The sequence below is a fragment of the Kryptolebias marmoratus genome, linkage group LG16 (assembly GCF_001649575.2).
Source record: "Kryptolebias marmoratus isolate JLee-2015 linkage group LG16, ASM164957v2, whole genome shotgun sequence".
In the NCBI taxonomy this organism is placed as follows: domain Eukaryota; kingdom Metazoa; phylum Chordata; class Actinopteri; order Cyprinodontiformes; family Rivulidae; genus Kryptolebias; species Kryptolebias marmoratus.
In genome coordinates, this window is record NC_051445.1 from 26,508,073 (window position 1) to 26,529,797 (window position 21,725).

The window sequence follows — 21,725 nt, forward strand, 5'->3', positions numbered from 1 at the left end:
GAAAAATTGTACAGCTGATTTGGCTAAATTTAGTGAGAGTTTCCCACTTTTAACAGGGTTCACACAACATCACAGTGAACTGACAAAGGAATTCTGCTTACAACGTGAGGGGAAAAAACGTGATTCTCTGATGCGGGCTACGTGATCTCTCTACAATGTGTTAAGAAATTTAACATCTTTTAATGATCAATTTCAACTCTTTACCACATTCTGTATGGTTACTCTTGAGAATGGTTATGTGCCTGAAGCACTCTAGGAGATGTATTTCTTTGGAATAAGGAAAGTTAGGAATCTGTATTGAATTGTGCAAAGTTTTCATGTGAGTGTGTCTCGCTCTTATATTGGTTTTGTTGTTTGCCGTATGTCTGACTGCTCCTTTATACCGGGTTGGCTGAACTGTCTGACCTCCTGCTGGCCTCTTTTTCGCACCCCCCCAACACACACACACACACACACACACAGATCCACTCAGGTCAAAGGGCTGTCATCAGGTCACTGTGTGTCAGTTTGTGCGCTTTAGCTCTGTGCTGGTTACACTCTTTTAGAGTTAAGCATTTGAAATTGTGTTTCAGTTTGTCTCCGGTAGCCTTGGGTATCACACCCAATTTTAAACCTGTTTTTTAATAGATTCAATTGCAGCCCTAAAAGACAGTTTTCTGAATAAAACTGCTAGTTAGTGATGTGTAAAGGACTTGATGCTTAGTTAAAAAATAACCCACTGCCTGTAAACATGGTCTTTTGACAGCCTCATAGTGTGTGTGTAATTCTTTGTTTCTTAGCAGTATTGTTTGCCTGATAAACTACTTACAGTAAATAAAACAACTATGTGAACAGATGTTTAAAAGACATTCTGCTAACACAATTAGAGTAAACCTGTTAGCCTCTCTACTAAAAAAAAAAGGAGTTAGCCGGTTTGCAATGCAAATGATTCAGCCTGCTTACTTAAAGAAAATGGGTGCTGCAGACGCTTGGGAGATATTGTTTTGACAAGTGGATTACTGTTGTACTAACATCAGACTGGTGCTGGTAACGCAGACTGCCAGCACACTCTGTTCTCTGGTTTGTGAGGGAGCCTCTGAAGTTCAGTAGAAACTGCGGTTTAAGCCGGAAAGGCCTCCCCTCTCTCCTTGCTCAGCCCACATTTCCTTCCTTCCTTTTCAACTCCTCCTCAAGGTTTGCTTCTCTCCGACGTTCAGAGAACAGGCCATTAGCTGCAGCAGTTGCACTTCTGTTTTGCTAGAACAGTAAAAGCAGTACATGAGCTGTTAAAAAGAATCCCCACCAGTTTCAGAAGAAGTGGTTCAGTTTCAAGTCAGGCCTTTGGTTTGTGGCTTTTACAGCACCAGAGAGTATGTGATATTTAATCAGTTGGCTTACACAAGGGCCTGGCTGACTTGGTTTCCCAGCATGCCGTTCTCTAAATGAAAGCCTCACTCAGTCCCCTCCCTGTGGTTGCTGTGGTAAGCTCACTCTCCCGGGCTGGTAGAGGCTAAAGCTCCCAAATGAAACGGTCTGGCAAGACAACTTCTTTCCAACAAATGTCTTTTTTTTTTTTTTTTAACAGAGGAGTCTTCATTTTTTCCAAGTAATTACTTTATATCTGTGGTAGCAGTGTGTGAATTGATGGTCTGTCCTTGGTACAGACTGAAATAACTGCTGGGTAGATTGTTTACATAAATTCTTGATTCCCAGAACATGATTTTTATGACATGCCAGCCTGATCCCTGATGTCTTACTTTAGTGTGGCCTTCAGTTTACCATTTGCTGTTTTGAGTAAAATAGCTTTGGAAATCCATCCATCTGAATGGATTTCCACTCAAATTTGATGGATACCTTAATTTACTTTTCAGAATAAATCTGCATAACAGACGAGACCTGTTGTTTCATCTGACACCACCCCCAGGTTACAAGTGAAGTAGATTTATATCTCGTAAAACTTACATTTCCCATCAGCCTCCACAATACTTTGTATTATGGTCTTTGTAGCAAAACCTGGCAGTTAAACCTGTAAAACATCATGCCTCCTAGAAGCACAGTCTAAGCGTATAACCTCAGGGAGTTGCATTGTCAACTTACATTGATCCTTTTTGGATGGACTTTAAAAACAGCTCATTTAGTTCTTTAGCTACACATTGAAATTAGCTTTATTTTCAAAGGAATGAGAGACATGTGCATTGGTCCTAAAACATACTAAATGGGTTGGGACCGAGTGATACAAAGCAGGACCTGAAGCGACCAGATGTAAGGGATTATGTTGGTTTTCAGATCTATTAAAACAGCTCCTGTCCCACAAGGCTTTGCAGAGCACTCGCCTTTTGTCCACTACGCTGCTGTGTTACAGTCTTACCAGGGAGCTGTTTAGCGCACTTTCCTTTGTTCCTGTCGTTCAGCACTCCCTCTGGTGTGACCTGTTTTGTCTGGTGTCTCACTCGCTTACTTATACAGTCTCAGTTATTTGTTGTGAGAAACATTCTGAGGGAGAGTTTCCATCTTAAATATTTGTTAAATGTTGAGTTTGTTAATGAAATGGTTCTCATAAAGGTTGTCATCTGTTTTTTGTTTGTTTTGGGGACTGAATTATTTCAGTTCTCCACCTGTTGCCTTTCCTTACAAAATGGAAGTTGTGGAGTTTGCCTTTCTGTTCTTTACACAGAGCTACAGTCTTCAATAGTTTTTTGGAGATAGTTTTACAGACTTTCTTCTTTCTGTTCCAAAGTATAAGCATTGAAGCTTATGCATTACAACTGTATTTTGTGTCTTTTATTTTTTGTCCTGTATATTGTTGCGAAGCTTTGAAATAGAGTTCTCTGGCTTTTGGTAGCGGTATGGTGCACAACGTAGACAACATTTGCTAAAAACTGATTTTGGGGGGGATTAGTATTTTCTGTCAAATCACCCCAGAGTGCAAGTTATATTTAGTTATATTTTAGCTTCAAATATTCTCTTCTAAACTGAAAGCGAAGTAACTTTTTAACTTGTCCTATCTTCTACATAAAACACTGTAAAAACATAAAAATTCCCATCTGACCATTAGTCTTCTGCAGCTCAGCTCAAGAACTTTTAATATGTGACTTATTTGTTTGAGGCTTACTTTTCAGTCTGCATTTTTGTCTGCATCTCATTAACTTGGCAGTCGGGGAATAAGAGACACTTGTGGTTACCATTTCTTTCATGCTTGGTTCTCGTTACACTGCTTATACAGCTCATACATCAAAATGTGGATATTTTTTCTTTACTTAAATCATGAAGTTATGACTGAATTTGCACTCTTCAACATTTCTTCAGAATGTTTCAAGTTAATCTTATTTTTCCTCAGTCCACCTTACACGTCCCCTGTGGTTGTTGTGGTGGAACACGGACATGTTTTGGTTTCTTGGGTGGGTTTACATTTCAGTTCAGACTTGAGTCTAACCCGCCCTGCTGCACACAAATAAACCAGTGAGAAATACGGAGACTGGGATAACTTTTATAGGTTGGGCTTAACTAGAGTGCAGTTATTTTTATCTTTTCATATGTTTTTACACATAATTTTGTTTATTACTTCCTTTTGAGTTATACATAGTATCTACTCTTCCTGTGACAAAAACTTGAGGTTTTTTGTTCTTTACCAAAATGACACTAATGTAGGTCAGATTTTTAGGTGTACATTTAGTTTCAGTCTTCTACAGAGTGAGACATGCACTCAGAAACACATGCAGTATGCAGAAACACACACACACAACATCCAGCAATGAGTAAGAGTGTCAGTCATAGGTCATAGTGGGGTGGGGGCAAGGCAATACAAGGTTGAGACTTGTGCTCAGGACAAAGTGACAGCACACAACAAAAGCCACTCTGTCAGGGAGGCAGAGGAGACGGAAGAACAAGAGAAACTGAAAGTGGGAAACAATGAAGAATGAGAAGCACAAGGAGTGTTTGTGGGTTAGAAAAGAATGCCAGACAACGGATGAAGGGTGGGGAGAGTGGGGAAGATACAAGAACCGACTTATATGGGAGAAAGGGCAAGAAAGAGATGTGGTCAGAGGAAAGACGGAGCAACAGCCGGCAGGTGGAGGTACAGACTGATAGGGGAAAGTGAGTTAAAGCACAAAACTATAAAATAACGAGTGCAACACCCAGTGGTGCCCTGATCTGGAAGGTAATTGTGTGTGTGCGTGTGTGTGGGTTCAGTCACAGAAATGGCAATCATTCAGCATCATTACAAAGGCACCACTGTATCCTGAGACAGACACCACAGAAACTCATCTTGTTCTGTGATTTGAAACTTTCCTCTGCTTAGTCTTCAGCAGATAGATTCTCTCTCCCCCCCACCAAAAAAAAAAAAAAAACACACACACACAGCTTTTCTGTCTGCCAGTCTTACTTGGTGTTTGACTTGTGCTACCCCCTGCTGGCGAACACATGCTATAACAGTCTGACAGACTGGCTAAAAAAGTCAAACTTTAGGTTATTTGTTCTGCCAACACACAGTACCGGTACATTTAATTATTTTTATTTTTTTAATCAAAAGATCTTAAATTCAAAAACAGTTTTGTATACACATATAGTAATTCAGATTACTTTGTTACCTTCAAAGTAATCTAAATATATCTGGAGTTAAAGCTGCTGTTTAAAAAACAAACAAACAAACAAAAAAAAAACAAGTAATAATTAGCCCTGGGTAATGTGGCCATAAATCTATCTGAATGTTCAAATTGATAATAGACACTATGTTGATTCATTTTCAATGAATGAATAACTCGCACGTTACAGAACATTAAGCGTTCACATTTTATTAACTGTCAGTGTCCTCAGTTGATTCATTTGCTTTCTTTTTTACTTTCATATACTTCATTGTAATGCAACTAAATTTCTAATAAAGCTGTTCTTGTCTGCTGCTTTTCTGTTAATAGTTAGACATTGTGATCAATCATTTATTTTACACATACACATTTTGTCTGATTTATTTAACAACCTTTGTTATTTATCAGTAATTTTTATTTTTTGTTGTATTTGTTCATATAATACTTTGCGAAAGATTTTAGCCACATTTTCTTCAACAAGATGCTGCGTAGGGATGGGAATCTTTAGGCACCTCACGGTTTGATTTGATTTTGATTCATAGGGCTGCAGTATGATGATAAAACCATAATCGATAAATCTTGATGCATCAATAATCACACTTTGAACAAAATCCCGACCATAGAATCTCTGATCTAAAAGAAACAAAATATTTGACTCCACACTGCAGTATATAACCGTTTTCATTCAAACAAGACTTTGGGAGCTAAATTAACAACAAGCAAAAAATGTAGTCAAAAGGCTGAATACAGAGGCAAAAGATTCTGTGGCAGTGGGTGTCCATGCATAACATTTTGGAGTTATCTGACCTGCTTCCTTCAGCGTTTCAACCACTTTGTTTTTGGTCCTGTTGTAGAAAGTGGGAATGGCTGTGATGATCATGTTCTATCACGACTACAAAGTGCAAAATATAGTATACAAACCCTGGTTTTCTAGGACTGAAAGCAGATGAAAATGTTTGCAATAAAAGTTGCAATGGACTTTATAATCTGCTTCACCTTTTATGGAAACTTAGCAGCAGTTTATAGCTACCACCAGCTGTTTTTTTTCTTCCTCCTCTGGGTGCGAACATGTAATATGGTTTCTCATCTTTGTTCATGTTAGGTTTTTTTTTACATAACTTGCACATAGTGTGGCTCTTATCCAGGTTGTTTTTTTTCCCCCTTTAAAGCCATAGAAGATGAAATTCTTCCATTATTAGTCAATTTTTTTTTGTTTTTTAAATTGATTGAGAATCATTCATGTCCACACTGCAATAAATCAAAGAATGGATTATAACTTGACCCCTAACATTTACCGCTATAAACATTTTAAACATAATACACAAAGTAGTTAAATTGGCAACAGTAAGAAGTTTGAAGGACACCACATGTTGCAGAGTGAGAAAAGGGGTTTGAGGGAGGGGATGAAGTCGAGTAGAGATAAATAAACAATCTGGAAATGTCAATTTTCTCTTGTAGAACTAGCATTTTCTTTTCTTTTTGTTTCATTTTAGTCAATATAACTTGTGTTTTCAGATAATCACAAGTTGCAGCTCCAGTATAAATGTTTTTCTCCCTCCTGACCTTTATACCTCACAGCTGGACTAAGAGTTGGCTTTCTAAAACCATTTTCATTTTCAGTGACTCAAACCTCAGTCCCTCATGAATGTTTGATACTAATTCTCCTCTATTTTTTCTGTTTTTTGCGCAGCTGAACTGGAGTTTGTTCAGATTGTCATTATCATCGTGGTGATGACGGTGATGGTGGTGGTGATCATCTGCCTGCTCAACCACTACAAACTCTCCACCTGGTCCTTCATAACACGGCAGAGCCAGGCCCGCAGGCACGACCATGCCCTGCAGCAGGTCAGTGAGCCTCCATTTCTCAGTGTGACACAAAATGCTTTTTGTGTGCGTTTTTATTGTTTGGTTTCATTATAATTATAATGGGGAAAAAATGCAGTGTTTTGTTTTTTTTCCAATTCCACTTTTTATCAAAAAAATCTGAAACATCAATCATAACATTAGGCAATTGTGTCATTTGAATAAATCCCACAAAAATAACCAAAAGACAGAAGATGAAATACAGTAAGAAGTGTTTCAGGCAAGTAGAGCATTCAGTGCTTTAATAGCTTAAAAATCTGCCTGTAAATCGAGTACCTCACATAAGCGTTTCATGTAAGAGTAAAGAAATATTCGTTTCTAAAACAAAAGTACTTCACATGTAAAGTTAAAATCCAAAGCATATTTCATAATTATTATATGCAAGATATTGTTAAACTACTGTATTGCTATCATCCTCATTTATTGATGATGATCATGTTCAGAACGCTGCAGTCTCGTAAGTTTTATTGTTTTGGGTTGATGTTTTTCCTTCATTATGCAGCTTCAGCGCAGCTTTAAGTGGCTTTGACTGAGGCTACTGTTGTTTTCTGGCAACTCTACACCTAAACGGGTGTAGTTATATAATTTTTTTAGAAGAATATCTGACTCAGCACACCCAGCTCGAACGTCTTTGATAAACTCACGTCTTGCTCTCGGTGATGTCTCTAAGGGAAACTGTTTGCTGAAGTGATCGGCCAAGTCTTGCTTGTTGCTCCGTTTCTGATATGACTCTTTGACTCTCTGGTGTCATCACGTATTTTCCTGTAGTACCAGTCCATCATGTGCTGACAAAACCGACAGAGAAGTTGTTGTCCTGATTGATAGAAATAGTTTGAATGTTTGTTTTGCTCTAAACTTTGCTCTTAGTGTTAAATATTGTCATTTTTAGATGCCTGTGGCAAACTTCTTTGACTTGGCCAGCTGCCGTGTTGACATGTGCAGAGGATTTGGGGGGGGGGGTCAAATGTTGCTGGTCATCAGTCTAGGACAGATAAGGGATAAGGGTCATTTACAAACAATTTAGAGTATATCATTTTACAGAGACAAAGATTAGTCAGAAGTGGAAAACAAGTGGCAAACAAGACAACTGCCAATTTTCCCAAGAGTGGGTGTCTCAGCAAGTTCAGTCCAAGGTCAGACTGTGCAGTGTTTGGAGCAATTACAAAAAAACAAAACAAGAACTACATCCCAAACTCCACAGGTCTCGGTTAAAATGTTAAAGTTTACATTTAGAAAAACAACTGAGCGTGCATGGCTTGTTTAGAAGGATTGCTAAGAGAAGTGTCTTCTGTCTCAAAACAACATGGTAGTACAACTAAGTTGCATCTGAACAAGATTGCTGGACTTGAACAAGACCTCAAGAAAAATGTCCTTCGAACAGATGAGACCAAAGTGGAGATGCTTGGCCAGAATGCACAGCTTGTCAACACAAACGCCTCATACCAGCTGTCAGCATGGTAGTGGAGGGCTGATGGTTTGGGCTTGTTTTGCAGCCACAGGACCTGGGCAGCATGCAGTCACTGATCCAGCCATAAAATCCTTTTGTAGACCAAAGTGTTAGTCAAATTTGAGACCATCTGTCGGACAGCTGAAGCTCACCTGCAGAACAATGATCCTAAACACATCAACAAATCTACAACAGAAAGGCTTAAAACAGAATCCAGGTGCTGCAGTGGTCAATGTTCAGAACTTGAGCTGGTTAAAATGCTGCCGTGAGACCTGAAGAGAGCTCTGCATAAATTTAACGCCACCAAATCTAAACACAGACAAGAGTGGGCCAAAGTTCTTCTATAATCATGTGAAAGACTGATAAAGACATATCAAAAAATGTTGACATTATCTATACTTCAGGTGGTTCAAGAAGTTATTGAATCATTGGGTTTACTGTATGTAGTTTTTCACACACTCCTGCTTCTTAACTAAGTTTTCATTCGTCAATTTTAAATATATAGTAATTCATCATATTGTTAAAGAACCAAAGAAATTTGGATTTTTTACAGATACAAAACACTAGCCATAGACTGATCGAGTATTATTTGCGCACCACCCCCCAAATCAAACCTACTCATGAAAATAAATTTTTCAGACCACAGTGGCATAAAAGCGTAGTGTCACAGGTATGCATTTTTAGAGTTATCAATGAAGTGCAAACATAAACCTGTTCACAAGGTTTAAGGAGCTGTGTAGCAATTTTCCCAACAGTGTCTTTGGTTTTGTGTTTTTGTCTGCAGGACGGGTGTCTGTGGCCTTCAGACAGTGGTTCTCGACAAGGTGCCTCGGAGGTAAGACCACTACTACGCTTCTGCCTGTTGGAGCCCCAACTTAGTCATGTGCACTTTCAGCATGGCCTACAAAAACTGGATGCTCAACTTTTAAAACTGTGGCAGCCAAGTTTAAATATAGTTTTAGATTGGATGTATCCTCAGTGGATTATGAAATATATGAAGGTGTTCTGTCAACATTGCAGATATCTAATTTTATATCTCATTTTAGGGCTGTCTAAAGAAAACAGTTTTCAATCTGTAAATAATGTTTGTTTATGCAACTCGAAATCTTTTTCAATTTATCTAAACATGTACTAGAAAGACTTATCCAGAAAAATGATAACATGACTTATTCTCAGCTCAAAGAACATGTTTTCTGAGCATGGTTGGGTTTTTTATTTTTGGCTTTGAGACAAACTCCAATCTTATGATGGAAATTCTTAGATTCATTTAGGAAAATCCTGTAAAACAGTCAAGACAGCTGCTTTCGAAGTCTGGAATTGGACACCTTCATTTTTAAATTGAAACAACAATAGCAAAATACCCAAGCATACCTAAACACATTTTAAACGTACTTGGTGAAGATTGAAAAGTTTTATACTGTACCCATTTTCCACCCCAAGGAGCGAAAGCACAATTTAGTCCTGGCTCTGTCCTAGTCTAAGGCAGTGGTGTCCAATCCTGGTCCTTAGGGGCTACTATCCTGCATGTTTTAGATGTTTCTCTGCTTTGACATGCCTGATTTGAATGACTGAGTGATTAACGGGCTTCTCCAAAACTTAAAGACCTGCTGAAGAGCAGGAAAACAACTAAAGCTTGCAGGATAGTGGCCCTCCAGGATTCAGATTGGACACCACTGGTCTAAGATATTGGGAGGACTTAGTAAATCAAGCTCTTTCAAGTGTGAACATCCCTCCTCACTGAAGAGTTGGAGCTGCTGCACTCATCAGCTGACTCCATCAATTTGAAAAAAAAAAATCACTTTAGTTGCATTTACTCACAGTCTGGTAAAGTTAAACATCTCTGCAATGTTGAGCTTGTTTGTGCCTTAGAAGCATTGTGAACCACTCAGAGATTACCAGGTCTGATTAAACAGCTTTGATTAGATGCTTCAATCTCTCAATCCCTGATTTCTTGACAAGTCTGGGGCAGAGACACTGAGCAGATAAACATGGACTTATTCAAAGTCTGTTAATATTAATCGTTACTACAAAAGTATGGTTTGTTTTTGTGCCTTGAACAGGGCTGTTGAAAAGTTAAAATTTACACTTCTCATGATCAGAACCAACTCTTCATTCACTCTGAAGCTCATGCGATGCAGCACCATGTATCCTCAGCCGAATGAAGGTGGAAACATGACCGAGTTTAAGTGTGGGGTTTCCAAACAACAACAACAACAGCTATTTCTGGAATACAAGTTCATGATTTGATGAGCTATGGTTCTGTTTAAATCTGAGGTGAATGAGACAGAAAAGTAGAAATGCAACCCTCAGAAGGCTTGACCAACCAGAAATGATCGCCACTCTGAAGGTTTCTGAGCAATCACAAAATAACCACCTTGAGACGCCTGTTTTCATGGGCAAAATCTCTTCATTGGAACTCTTTTTAAACCCCTGTTTTTTTTTTTGGAGTGTAAATGGAAAGGGTGAAGACATGATCACTGTTCAGAAGACACAAGTTTTTGAAGCGTTTGTGTGGCTGAAATGCAGCTACGATGGTGTTAGTAGTTTACATGACTGGCTCTTCCTGTTGCTTTTTGTTCCTCTCTCTGTCTTGGGCTCCCATCCGGTGGAGAAATTATTATTTCTAAAACATTCTGCACAAATTGTCTTCATCCAAAGGAAGACTAGTCATTAGAAGCATCCACAGTTCTAGTTGCCTGATGTATGATTGAACCAATAATTCATGTGGGATTTTACAAAAGGAGGAAAAATAATGCTCTTCAGATATTATTGAAATGTGCACTGAGCAATCAACCAGTATTGTGAGGTTGTTGGCCCTAATGGAGGGAAAGTGGGCAGGACCTTTTTTGATTGGCTGTAAACTACCTAATAGTTTCACCTGTCCCTACTCATTATCCAATAAACGTTTGCCCTTGCAAATTTATTATAGCTTCATTTTTTGCTAACAGAAGTCTACACACATTAAATTTAATAAAACACAAAGAATCATAATTTAGTATGGTAAGTAACAATATAGAGAAAGTAAAACGAAGAGGAAGACTCACTGATGACTAGCTAACTCCAAATAGATGGGTATCCACCTAATTTCAACAGATATCAGTGATGGGGCTTCAGGCGGAGGCAGTATTTATTTGTCCTGTCCAGTCGAGCCACTGTAAGTGTTCTCCTTTTTTTTTTTTTAATGTTGACTTAAAAAAAATGTAAAAAGCCACTGTCTGTCTTTTGTATGGATGCCTTAGTTGCATCTACACAAGATTACAAAAGATGTCTGTGTCTCATCCCTGCTCTTTTATTTAATTTATTTATGTCAGCTTGTTTGTTAGCACCTGGCTTTATCTAATTGGTCTGTGCTTACAGGAATACAGCAAGGGGCACAAGTAGCTTGACATTTGCATTTTGGTTCCTTGTTAATATTTGATCATCCAGGAAAACGGCTGGCACCAGACTCCAAACATAATCAAAGCAAAGCTGGCACGTTCTCAAAGAACCAACGATCCAAAACCAAAAAACACCGGTATCCTCACCATGACAGAGGGTGGGTTTACTTAATGCTTCCCTACCAGATGGAAGAGGTTAGGAGTCGTGGTGAGAGAAGAAGCAGTGGGAGAACTGGGATTCAGACATGTAACTAGTCACGTATTAGCACTGATAAGTTGAAAATAATGGTACATTTAGTCTGGCTGCACTGAAGCAGACATCAAATTGGCTTTCAGTATCAGTGAACTGCCAGTTAAAGGCCTCACCAAATAATAATAATAAAAAAAAGGATTAGGAGAGGAAAAAGGAGAACACATGGTTCAAATAGAAAGATGGAAAAAGTAGAGATGAGGGAAGTAGGAGGGGAGGGGGTGAAAACGGTGTCAGTGCTGAAGCAGCTGGAGAGAATGAGAGAATGGCAAAAAGAGGAAAAGGCCACGCAGAGACAAATACAGAGGGAGATACAGCCAGAGAGTGTGGGTGGCTGATAGATGCTGTGTGTGTATGTGTGTGTGTGGCAGGGTGGGGGGGTGGATGGGTTTCTGTGCGTCATTAATCAGCAACACCTCCCCTGACACTGTCTAGACAGCCGTCTGAGAGCTGCCCTGCTCTGCTCCCTCTATCAGTTGCACACCTTCTCTCCCCCCCTCCGTCTTTCTATCTCTCCATCTCTACTTTCTCTCTGTCTGTCTCTCCTTGCTCTTTATCTCCATGCTCTTTTTTTTTTCCTCTTCTCCTTTCTGTACACTCCATCCTTATCTCAGCAGCCTTTCTTTTTAATCCTTTCAGTTCCACTCTTTCTTCCTCCGTCTCACCATTTCAATCGCCCTGATCCCTCTCCCCCAGGTTTTTTTTCTTCCGAGTTTGTTGTTCTCTTCACCCAGACCAGCTTGTCAGTGGGGGTTGATGATTACAGACACAGTCACTAATTGAAATGGGTTTCCTCTGATAATGACTCGCTGCAGTAGAAATGAGTGGAACAGGATAGAAATGTGAGAAACGAACAAATGGATCATGACGTTCCAGTCTGAGGAGTTAATTGAGGTGAAGATCTCAAACAAAAGCTGGCGGATGAACTGATCTGTTGAACGTTGTTCTGTTTTAGAGGGGGATCTTTTCTCTTCTTTTACTGTAATTAAACTGAAATGTCTGTAGCAGCTAATTGGTGCCAGCAGACTGGTGAGTGATGTTGCTACAACAGAATGATCAGTCATTGTTTGCATAAAAGTGAGGGCTACTGCAACAATCTGGAAATAATAAAACGGGAACTAAAATCGTCAGTGATTGTCACACACCTGCCTTCCAGTGGGGACTCTTGGTTGGACAAAACTTTGAACCCAAACGATAATGATGCAGCTAGTTGTCACGCTCCCTCAGAATACATTTTCAAGAATAAACCAAAAATGACGTTTTTTTAATAAATATTCTGTAGGCATGTTACTGATTATTAAATAACTGGAAACTGAACTAAAGCTGAGGTACATGTTCATTATTTTTTGATCTATAGTCAAGTTCATCAGGGTAGTTAAAGTGAATAACAGAGATAAGCATTTTAACCAGAAACACTCTTCGAATTTGTCCATTAATTATCAGATTTTTGGATCCCCCTTGGTCTAATTTTACCAGCCAGCCACCCCTACAACTTAAGACCAACTTGAAGCTATTCATGCGTCTCACAACATATGCTTATTTCATTCTTTACTCATGCAGGACTAATTCTTATAGCTCAGAAAGTATTCGAACAACAAACCGTTTTAAAAGCAGAGAAAGCATTGAGCAGTAATCTAAGCTGCTACTTTATGATTTTTATGCTTCAAGTTTTTTGTTTTACAGAAAAATGAGCATGTCCATGCAGTTGAATTAAAAGTTACTTTCTTTTTTATGTTCTTTTAAATGTTTCTTCCTCCTCATCCCCGGCTCTTTTCTGTTTCTGTCTCACACAGGTATTATACGCCCCTCCAGCGAGGGATCGCTTCACAGCTCCCTCCTTCATGCAACGTGACCGTTTCAGCCGCTTCCAGCCCACCTATCCCTACATGCAGCATCAGATCGACCTGCCGCCCACCATATCATTGTCAGACGGCGAGGAGCCCCCACCGTACCAGGGGCCCTGCACTCTACAGCTCCGTGATCCCGAGCAGCAGATGGAGCTCAATCGTGAGTCTGTGAGGGCGCCACCCAACCGAACCATCTATGACAGTGACTTGATCGACATGGGAGGAGGTGGTGGCTTGGGAGGGGTGAAGGGAGGAGGGGGTAGCGTAGGTGGAGGAGGCCCAAGGCCACCGAGCAGCAACTCGGGCATCAGTGCCGCCAACTCCAGCAGCCACGGGCGCATGGAGGGGCCCCCACCTGCGTACAGTGAGGTGATGGGCCACTACCCCGGCTCGGCGTTCTTTCTACACCAGCACAGCAATAACCAGAGAGTAGGGAGGCCAGGGGGGCCGGGCAGCAGGACGATCCAGCAGCAGAGCCAATCAGAAAGCACAATAGTTCCTGCCAAGGACGGCAAACCAGAGGACCTGGTCTGAGTAGACAGGTCCACACATCCCAGACTGAGAACTGTTTCCCATGTTCACCCCTGACTTTTATGCGTTGGTCTCTGAATCACTCTGTCGCTCTCATGTCCTCTTCCCACACTCCCATGCACAAAGAAATATCAACACGAGCTACAACTAAACAAGGAAAGAGAAACTGAGAGTTGATCTCATTTCTGTTCTTTTCAGCTTGCACCGCTGGGAATGATGATTTTTTTTTCTTTCTTTCTTTTTTTTCCCCCTTCATTTTTGAAAAAGAAACTTTCTCCTTGCACAGACTGAAACAGTTCTCTTTCTTTTTGTCCCCTTGGGATGACAGTTTTGTCCCTGGGAATTGAGGAGGGTTTTTTTTTTTTTTTTTTTTTTCTTTTTTGTTTTACGTTACGGACCGGGATCTGTGCACAAAGCAAGAACTGAGAATCCAGGACTTACTGAGAACACAACAAAACAAGACTGACAAACCCAAATCTTAGTGCCAAGGTTCATGAGGAAGCAAAACAAAGAGGAGAAAAGAAAGAACATATTCTAACATTCACAACACAACAAAAGAGAAGTTATCTAAAAGTTGCACTATCTTTTTGTTGTAAAAGAGAAGAGGGACATGATGTCATGTGATGATCTTTATTTAGTTTTTTTCTTTTTTAATTTCCTTTTTCGTTGTTGTTTTATTTTATTTCACTGACTGAACTCTGGCTCCAAAGTTGTTGGGAGCAAAAAAAAAAAAAAAAAAACTAAACAAAAAAACTAACAAGTATCAGCTTATGCCCTTCCCTTTTTTTGAAAAGCGCAAGATCTTGAACCCAGCCTACAGCATCTCTGTTTGCTTACAACACAGGCACAGTGAAACTTAGTAACAGAATGACCTTGTACTGCTTCACGTCTGTGTTCACTTCAGCCTCATCGGGGGGAGAAATCTGCCGGTGACCAGGCCCTGGGTGGACAAAATCTGTTTTACAAAAACTCTCATTTGGTCTTGCTTAAGGTAGTATCTCACTGGGCTGTGACTAGTTGGCAAACCAGATTGTCTCACCACATTCACGGTGGTTCTCAGATTCCTCTCTTCCTTGCAAATCTCCCTGTTTTCATTTCTAAAGTGTACTCCAGTGTACTGTAGGGGAGGCTGCTAAGGTGGGTACAAAGGTGGGTAATGAAATTCTGTGCATGGCCTAGGTTACAGTTTTACATTAGCCACGCCGCGCAGCTTCCTGGTCAGAATTCAGCGAGACTGCACCTGAAGATTAGTGCATTTTCTTTCAACATTGAGTTACCAGTTAGTCTCTGACATTTGTAGCCCTGCAAGATACTGCCCTAAATGAAATTCACGCTAGAACACTGTAGCTAAAAAAACAAAAAAACAATTATTGTCCATTTAGCAACCTGGTCAAAGCAGATTTTTCTTTTCATATCTCTCCCGACCTCTGAGCACCTGACACTTTGTTTTCCCTCCCACCCCGACCTGCACAACATCCACATGGAACTCAAACCCCTACCACCCTGAAGGCTTAGCTCTCCGTCTTCACGTCAACAAATCCACCAAAAAGGAGAAGAAAAAAAACAAACGCAAAGATTCCCTCGAACAAGGGTTCCACAAAAACTGACTGTGGTCAAAGTCAAGGGCTATCTGAAAGTCCTTTTTTGTAATAGAAGCTAAAAAAAAACCTTTTTGAAAATCTAGCCTTTTTTCAGCTCATTGTTGCCTTCTCCTCTGCTGTTGTGCTTTCTCTGTTTCTCTCTTTAGTGCGTTTCAAAGCCCATCCCTCCATTCCCCTTTCTCCTCCTTGCTTTTTAATAGTAACAGCATCGCGGTCATCGTTCCTCCTGCCATCCGTGTGCAAAAAAGAAAATTAAAAAAAAAAAAAGCTACTCAAATGATGCAGAGTCAGCCAAGCCCTTTAAAGTGGAGATTGGAGTGGAGTTGTCGTTTGGCAGCGTGCTGGTGTAGTCCTCTCTTTCCAGAATAAGTGTGTTTGTGCGTGTTTGTAGGTCAAACCTTTAGCAACACTGAAAAGCACTTAATGCTCCTACAGGAGGATTGTGTGTGTGCATGTGTGTGCAGCTGAGTGACTTATTAGCTGACTGCTTTGAGTTTAAAGATTCAAGGACATGACTTATTTGGCTTTTTCCAATATTACCACATCATTAATTAAGCTTTTGTTGGAATTCAGTAGTGCAACTCTCTAAAACGACATGCACAGGGGTAAATATTTAGAGAAAATGTGTGCGGCAGTCAAACCTCCCCCACAGGTTTCAGTAACCCTGCACAAGTCAAAACACCACCTGGTTTGATATCAGATGCAACCGTGAGTTCCGATTCCAGGCTTGAGCATGTGTGCACAGGAGCTCGTTTATGGTACTTTATGGTTTTCTTTTGGTCAACAAATCCCATGAAACCATAAGCCTTTTTGACCTTTCTATCCTGCCTGTGGAGCTCAGTTGGCTCCTGTTATAGATGCAAGCCTGCTCTGACAAAAGAGGTAAAAACAACTCACTGGTCCAAAGCTCATTGCTCAAGTTACATCGTGGCTAATTTAAATTACCCTCATAGGAAATGGTTCTCTCTAAAAACAAGATTGCAACTAGGCTTTTAGTTATCACCTGCCACCAAAGGAGAAAGGGCAATAATGTTTCTGTCCTTGTCTGTGCAAGTGTGTTTGGCTCCAATCTGTCTCATGAACCAGTGGACAGATTTTGAAGAGTCTCTCGTAAAGTAATCATTGGATGTGTATCTACAACCGATTGCGTTTTGAGTCTGTCCAATTCAAGATGGCTGCCACAGCCATCTAATCTTAGGAAACACAAAAATTGCTAAAACTCCGCCAAATTTACAGATATTGAGCTAAACATTGGTCTGTTAGTAGCTGAGCATCATCCCCAACACTACACATTAGTTTTTTTGTTTAAAACTTTGAAATGAACTATTGGCATCAACTGTGTCTTATTTTAGCAAAATATCTTGTGAACCACCGGATAGATTTTTATGAAACTCAAAAATTCATCATTGGCTATAGATCTCCAGTTTGTTAACGTTTAGAGACGACCCAGATCATGATGGCTACCACAGCTATTCAACTTTTGCCAACACAAAAATGACTATAACTCAGTTTTACATATACAGAGCTAATTTTGATGTGGTAGTAACTGAGAGTGATCCTGAACACATTTTCCAAATAAGATTGATGTCCAAAGTGTGTTTTCTTGATGGATGATCTCAGGGGAATAACATAAATCACATCCCCGTACGGATTTTAGGGGTTTGGGCCTTTTTTATGAGATTTGTTGACAAGTCAGAGAATATAAAATACCATAAAATGAGGTATATTTCGTCACTCTTAATACCCGGAGTTCTTTACATATTACAACACAATCTTTGATTTATAAGAATGGATTACAGGCACATTTTCAGCCAAAACAACTGTATTAAGTTGATTGCTTCAGTAATTCAGTCATCATTTGCTGCACCGAGGCAGGCTTCATTAGGATCCAGGCAGTATTGAGGTAGCAGAAGCATCCAACAAAGCTAAAGAAAGTGTGCCTGTATGTCCATTTGTTCCTTGTCCTCTCACAGCTAACGCCTCATGTTACATTTGCAGACACCATTTAAGATGGACGATTCGGCCCGTTTGAGCTGGAACCTTCTAATCCTCTTCACATTTGCGTGTTTGAACGTCTGCACTTGTCCCACTAGTACGTTTCTGGTCGTGTGTGTTAAAACATCACTGCTGCTATTTCCGTCGCTGCTGCTACCGCTACTGTGGTTGCTACCGCTGCTTCTCCTGGCCACTCCCACCCATCCTGTTCCCTCCGCTCATGTAAAGTTAGGAACGTGATCTGACCCTCTGTAGTCAAAGCCGCAGGTATTTGGACACATATTTCACTCGTTTCAGAGAAGCGCAGGCACATCAGCCAGCCACTGCAAATATCCTCCCAACACTTGAGGCGTTTGACTCCACGGAGCTGCTTCAAACTTCAGTTTCTTCCATGGTTTTTCCTTTCCGTTTTGTGTTTTCAGCTTGTTCTTTCTGCACAGTCATAGCTCGCAAATGGAGGATAAATGAGATGAATTTTATGTTTTCTACAAGGAGGTTTGCATGTTACTAATATGTAAGTAAATACGGTGCCTAATGTTCATGTTTGAGCAGATCACACCTTAGTCACACTGCTGCTTGGAATCTGTGCAGACACTTTACCTCGCCGATAGACTCCACCTGTCTGGTAGAATAGAACAAGTGTGTTAGTGATGCCCAATCTTTTTTTTTATTTGGTCACATGTTTTAAGTTGGACTGAATCTTATCTTAAATTTCATTTCAAATTTGCATCAAAATATACATTTTTGCAGCGCGTCAGTTCCTCCTCAGAACCTTTGATCTGAAGCTCAGGAGCCGCTGTGCCCGACAAGAGCGTTCACCCATCAAAGCAACTGCAGCCGTTCCAAGCAGTACTGTGACCTGCGTGTGGAGCAGACATAGGAACCCACTTGCACTCAAAAAGCTCCCACCTTCGTTGTGCCTCACTTCCAACGGTGCTTTTTTCAGTAGTCTGTCTTTCTTTATGTTTGTTTGTAAGGTGCTGTATATAACTTGAATATATTATGCACATATCCTACCCAATGGGTAGAAACCACAAAAAGATGTTGTGAATAATGTAATATATTGTATAGACAGTTTAAGAATTTTAAGAGGGCAGCATCAAATTTGTAAATGCCTACATTTAAAAAAAAAAAGTGCTTTTTCTTTTTTTTTTTTTTAAAGCAAAACATGGTTTTCAAAATATGCTTAGAATATGATTGCAACACAAATTACTACTTATAATACTTTGCTATAAAGAATAGTGTGCTATCATGAGGTTCAGATGACCTGATGAGAGAAGTTGTTCATTGGATTCTTCTGTCACAGTGCAGAAGAGTCCCAGAAACTGGCCGACTGACTTAACAAGTGGAAAGTTCTGTTGCACAGATCTTTTTAGAAAATCTATATCACGCACTCTCATCAGTCTGTGTTTATGCCACAACATCAGCCCTGCCTTTGGTTGGATTTTGACTTTCTTTGTGAGCGAGCAGGATTTTCAGTTTACTAAAGATCGCTGCACAAAAGAGTCGTCAGCACTTGTCCATGAAACGCATCTTATTTTAGTTTTTCAGCTGATGTTTTATAAACCTGCCAAAGTATAAACCTGCTGAGAACACTCGGCACTGCTGTAGGTCTGCTCGCCGCCCTGTCTGCTGAGGCCCTCTCAACCTCTTCTTTTTTTTTTTTTGTCTTTTTTAAATAGGGGGAGGCTTTTGTCTGCTATGGCCATAGACTTTTACCTCAGCTCGGGTGCAAGAACCATGCGATGAATCCTGCTGCTGCCACCGTTTTGTTGTGGCACAAATAGTGAAGGGATGTGAAGACCCAGCTTGTTGATTTTTATAAGTTTATTACAAAAAAAAAAGTCAAGCAGGAATGAGACGATTCCAAGCGGCAGAATCTGTCTAACCTAAGATTATGAGACAATGCCGTTTAAACAAAGCTTATCAGATAAAAAGGCAAGGCCACCAGCAGTTTTGTTTTTGCTGGAAATCTGTGTAATTTAGAGGGCAACTTGGCACATACTTTATATATGACTATTCTGTTACAGCTAATGAGGACATCTCAGAAGACCTATCATTGAATCTTTTTTTCCATAACAAATTGCGGTTAATAGGCATTTCAGCTCAGGATGATGGTCAACAACAGGACAAGCATAAGAGGAAAACACATTTATGAGGCAAACCATTGGAAAGTTGCACCAACTGTGTAAAACCAGCCGAGGGAGGGGGGGATTACTGTTAAAACTATCATTTAACTTTTACTTGGTATTATTTAGTTTATTATTTTCTACTTAAGAATGGTATATGTGGCACAATGTACACAATGTTTAACCTGCAGCCATTTATTTACAGTATGTACTGAAAATAACTCCACTGTACAATAACTGCAAAGCATGTTCATTCTTATCTATAGACGATGTACATAGCTGCGCGCCATTTTCTCTTTACAGCACCAAATAAGTGGCAGTTGTATCAGTTCATTTGGGAAAAGTCTGTTGTAACCCTGGCTGGAGAGCAGCTCTATTCTCCTTTTTTATTTTTTTTGTTTGTTTGTTTCCTGCACTAGCTTGAAAAGCGAAGTTGGGCTCAGACTGATGGTTCTTTTTTGTTTTGTTTCTTCTCCCCTGCAGCACACTCTTTCCACTTCTCAGAAGTCTGTACTCAATTGCTGACAACAAGTAGCCCTTTGTATCGTTTCACACTGATAACATCATCAGTAACAAATCAAAACTTTTAAATTCTGTCTTAACAGTTACCATAGGACTGCTTCCATCATGAGTTTTGTAACATCAGTTTGCTTTATTTACAAAGTAAATCCTTCTTGTCACCCCTCCCCCCCCTCTGTGCTGAAATCTACATCTATATATGGCTGTGTGTATTAACCATATATAGATGTATGAAACAGAGGTAAAACTGTTGTGTATTTTTGCCTCTTTTTATTTAAGCAATTGTGATGTAATAGGTTTTAGGCCTAAGGTCTGTTATTGCAATACTTTTACAGAAAAGAAGAAAAAAAAAATCAAAAATTGTTGCTCTAAGTGCTGTTGTAGTCAAAGATTTTATGCTTGTACTTATGCTGTAGTCAGACTGCAGCGTAACAAATAAAACTTTAAAAGTGACTGACGTTTTGCCTCTTTCTTTGTCTGATCCAGAAAATAAGATGTTAGATTGGGACTGCAGCAGGCAGCCTCAGCCAGGAAAACGTGTGAGCAGGATTTCAGGCAGAACACCTCAGCTGTGTGGTGCTCTGTGATGTAGGCTGAAGCCGAAAGCTCATCACATATTTAACACACACACAGAGTGGGTTAATGGGTTCAGTTGAGGTCGGTCATCTTTCTGGTGTGTCTCACCAAAAACACAAAAAAGCACTTTAAATATTTTTAAACTGATTGTGTTTTTGTTTGTTTACGGTACCAGACAAAAGTACTCATCCCTCTTGTATTCTTTCTATTTTGTTTCCCTACAACCTGGAATTTGTTTATTGTTTTAATTTGATTCAAAGTAGTCATTCTGCAAGAAACACTACAGATTATTAAAGGTAAATAGGGGGACATTGCTTTAAATAAGTCTAAATAAATATATATATATATATATATATATATATATATATATATATATATATATATATATATATATATATATTTATATTTAACTGAAGAATGGTGCATGAATATGTATTCAGGTAACACAAGCAGTTCCTGCATCAAGTCTCAAATCTGTCTCCAGGATTTTGGTCCATTCTTCATGACCAAACTGCTCCTTCAGGTTGAATGAGTGCTGCTCGTGTCCAACAACCTTTAAATCAAACCAGAGATTCTCAGATAGTGTGAGGTTTGGACTTTGACCGAACTATTCCAGGACAGGTTGTCCTTAAACCAGTGGAGTGTTTCTTCAGCAGTGAGTTTAGGCTCCTTGTCCTGCTGGAAGTTGGACCTCAGTCCCAGTCTCAGATCTCTAAAAAACTCGGACAAAGTCCTCTTGAGAATATTTCTGTGTTTTGCTTCATTTATCTTTCTTTTACCTCTGACCAGTTTCTCAGTTCCTGCTGATGAAAATCATCCTCACAGCATGAATACTTTTGTAAGACACATAAAACCATACAACTTAAAATTATTTTCTCCACTGTATTAATTTAACTACAAAGAACTAAAATGGATAGGGGGGGGGGAAATCACCCCAGTTCTTCACTCCGCTGGAAATAAATCTACTCTACTGTCCCCATGGGAAATTTCCTCAGGCTTCTAAGTGTTACAAAGCAAATGCAGTACTT

The 21,725-nt window shown here is 39.8% G+C and overlaps 1 protein-coding gene across 3 annotated transcripts in view; it reads left to right on the plus strand.

Annotated features, from left to right (window-relative positions):
• The window catches only part of LOC108234192 (low-density lipoprotein receptor class A domain-containing protein 4), a 315,320-nt gene extending 294,746 nt beyond the window's left edge, over positions 1–20,574 (plus strand). For all 3 annotated transcript variants that reach the window (XM_025005265.2, XM_037980098.1, XM_017413201.3), the window contains 3 exons: positions 6,253–6,407; positions 8,657–8,707; positions 13,293–20,574. In XM_025005265.2, coding sequence (XP_024861033.1) covers positions 6,253–6,407; positions 8,657–8,707; positions 13,293–13,880 — 794 coding nt within the window. In that variant the 3' untranslated portion in view covers positions 13,881–20,574. The remainder of the gene's footprint in view (positions 1–6,252; positions 6,408–8,656; positions 8,708–13,292) is intronic.
• Positions 20,575–21,725: the final 1,151 nt, after the last annotated feature.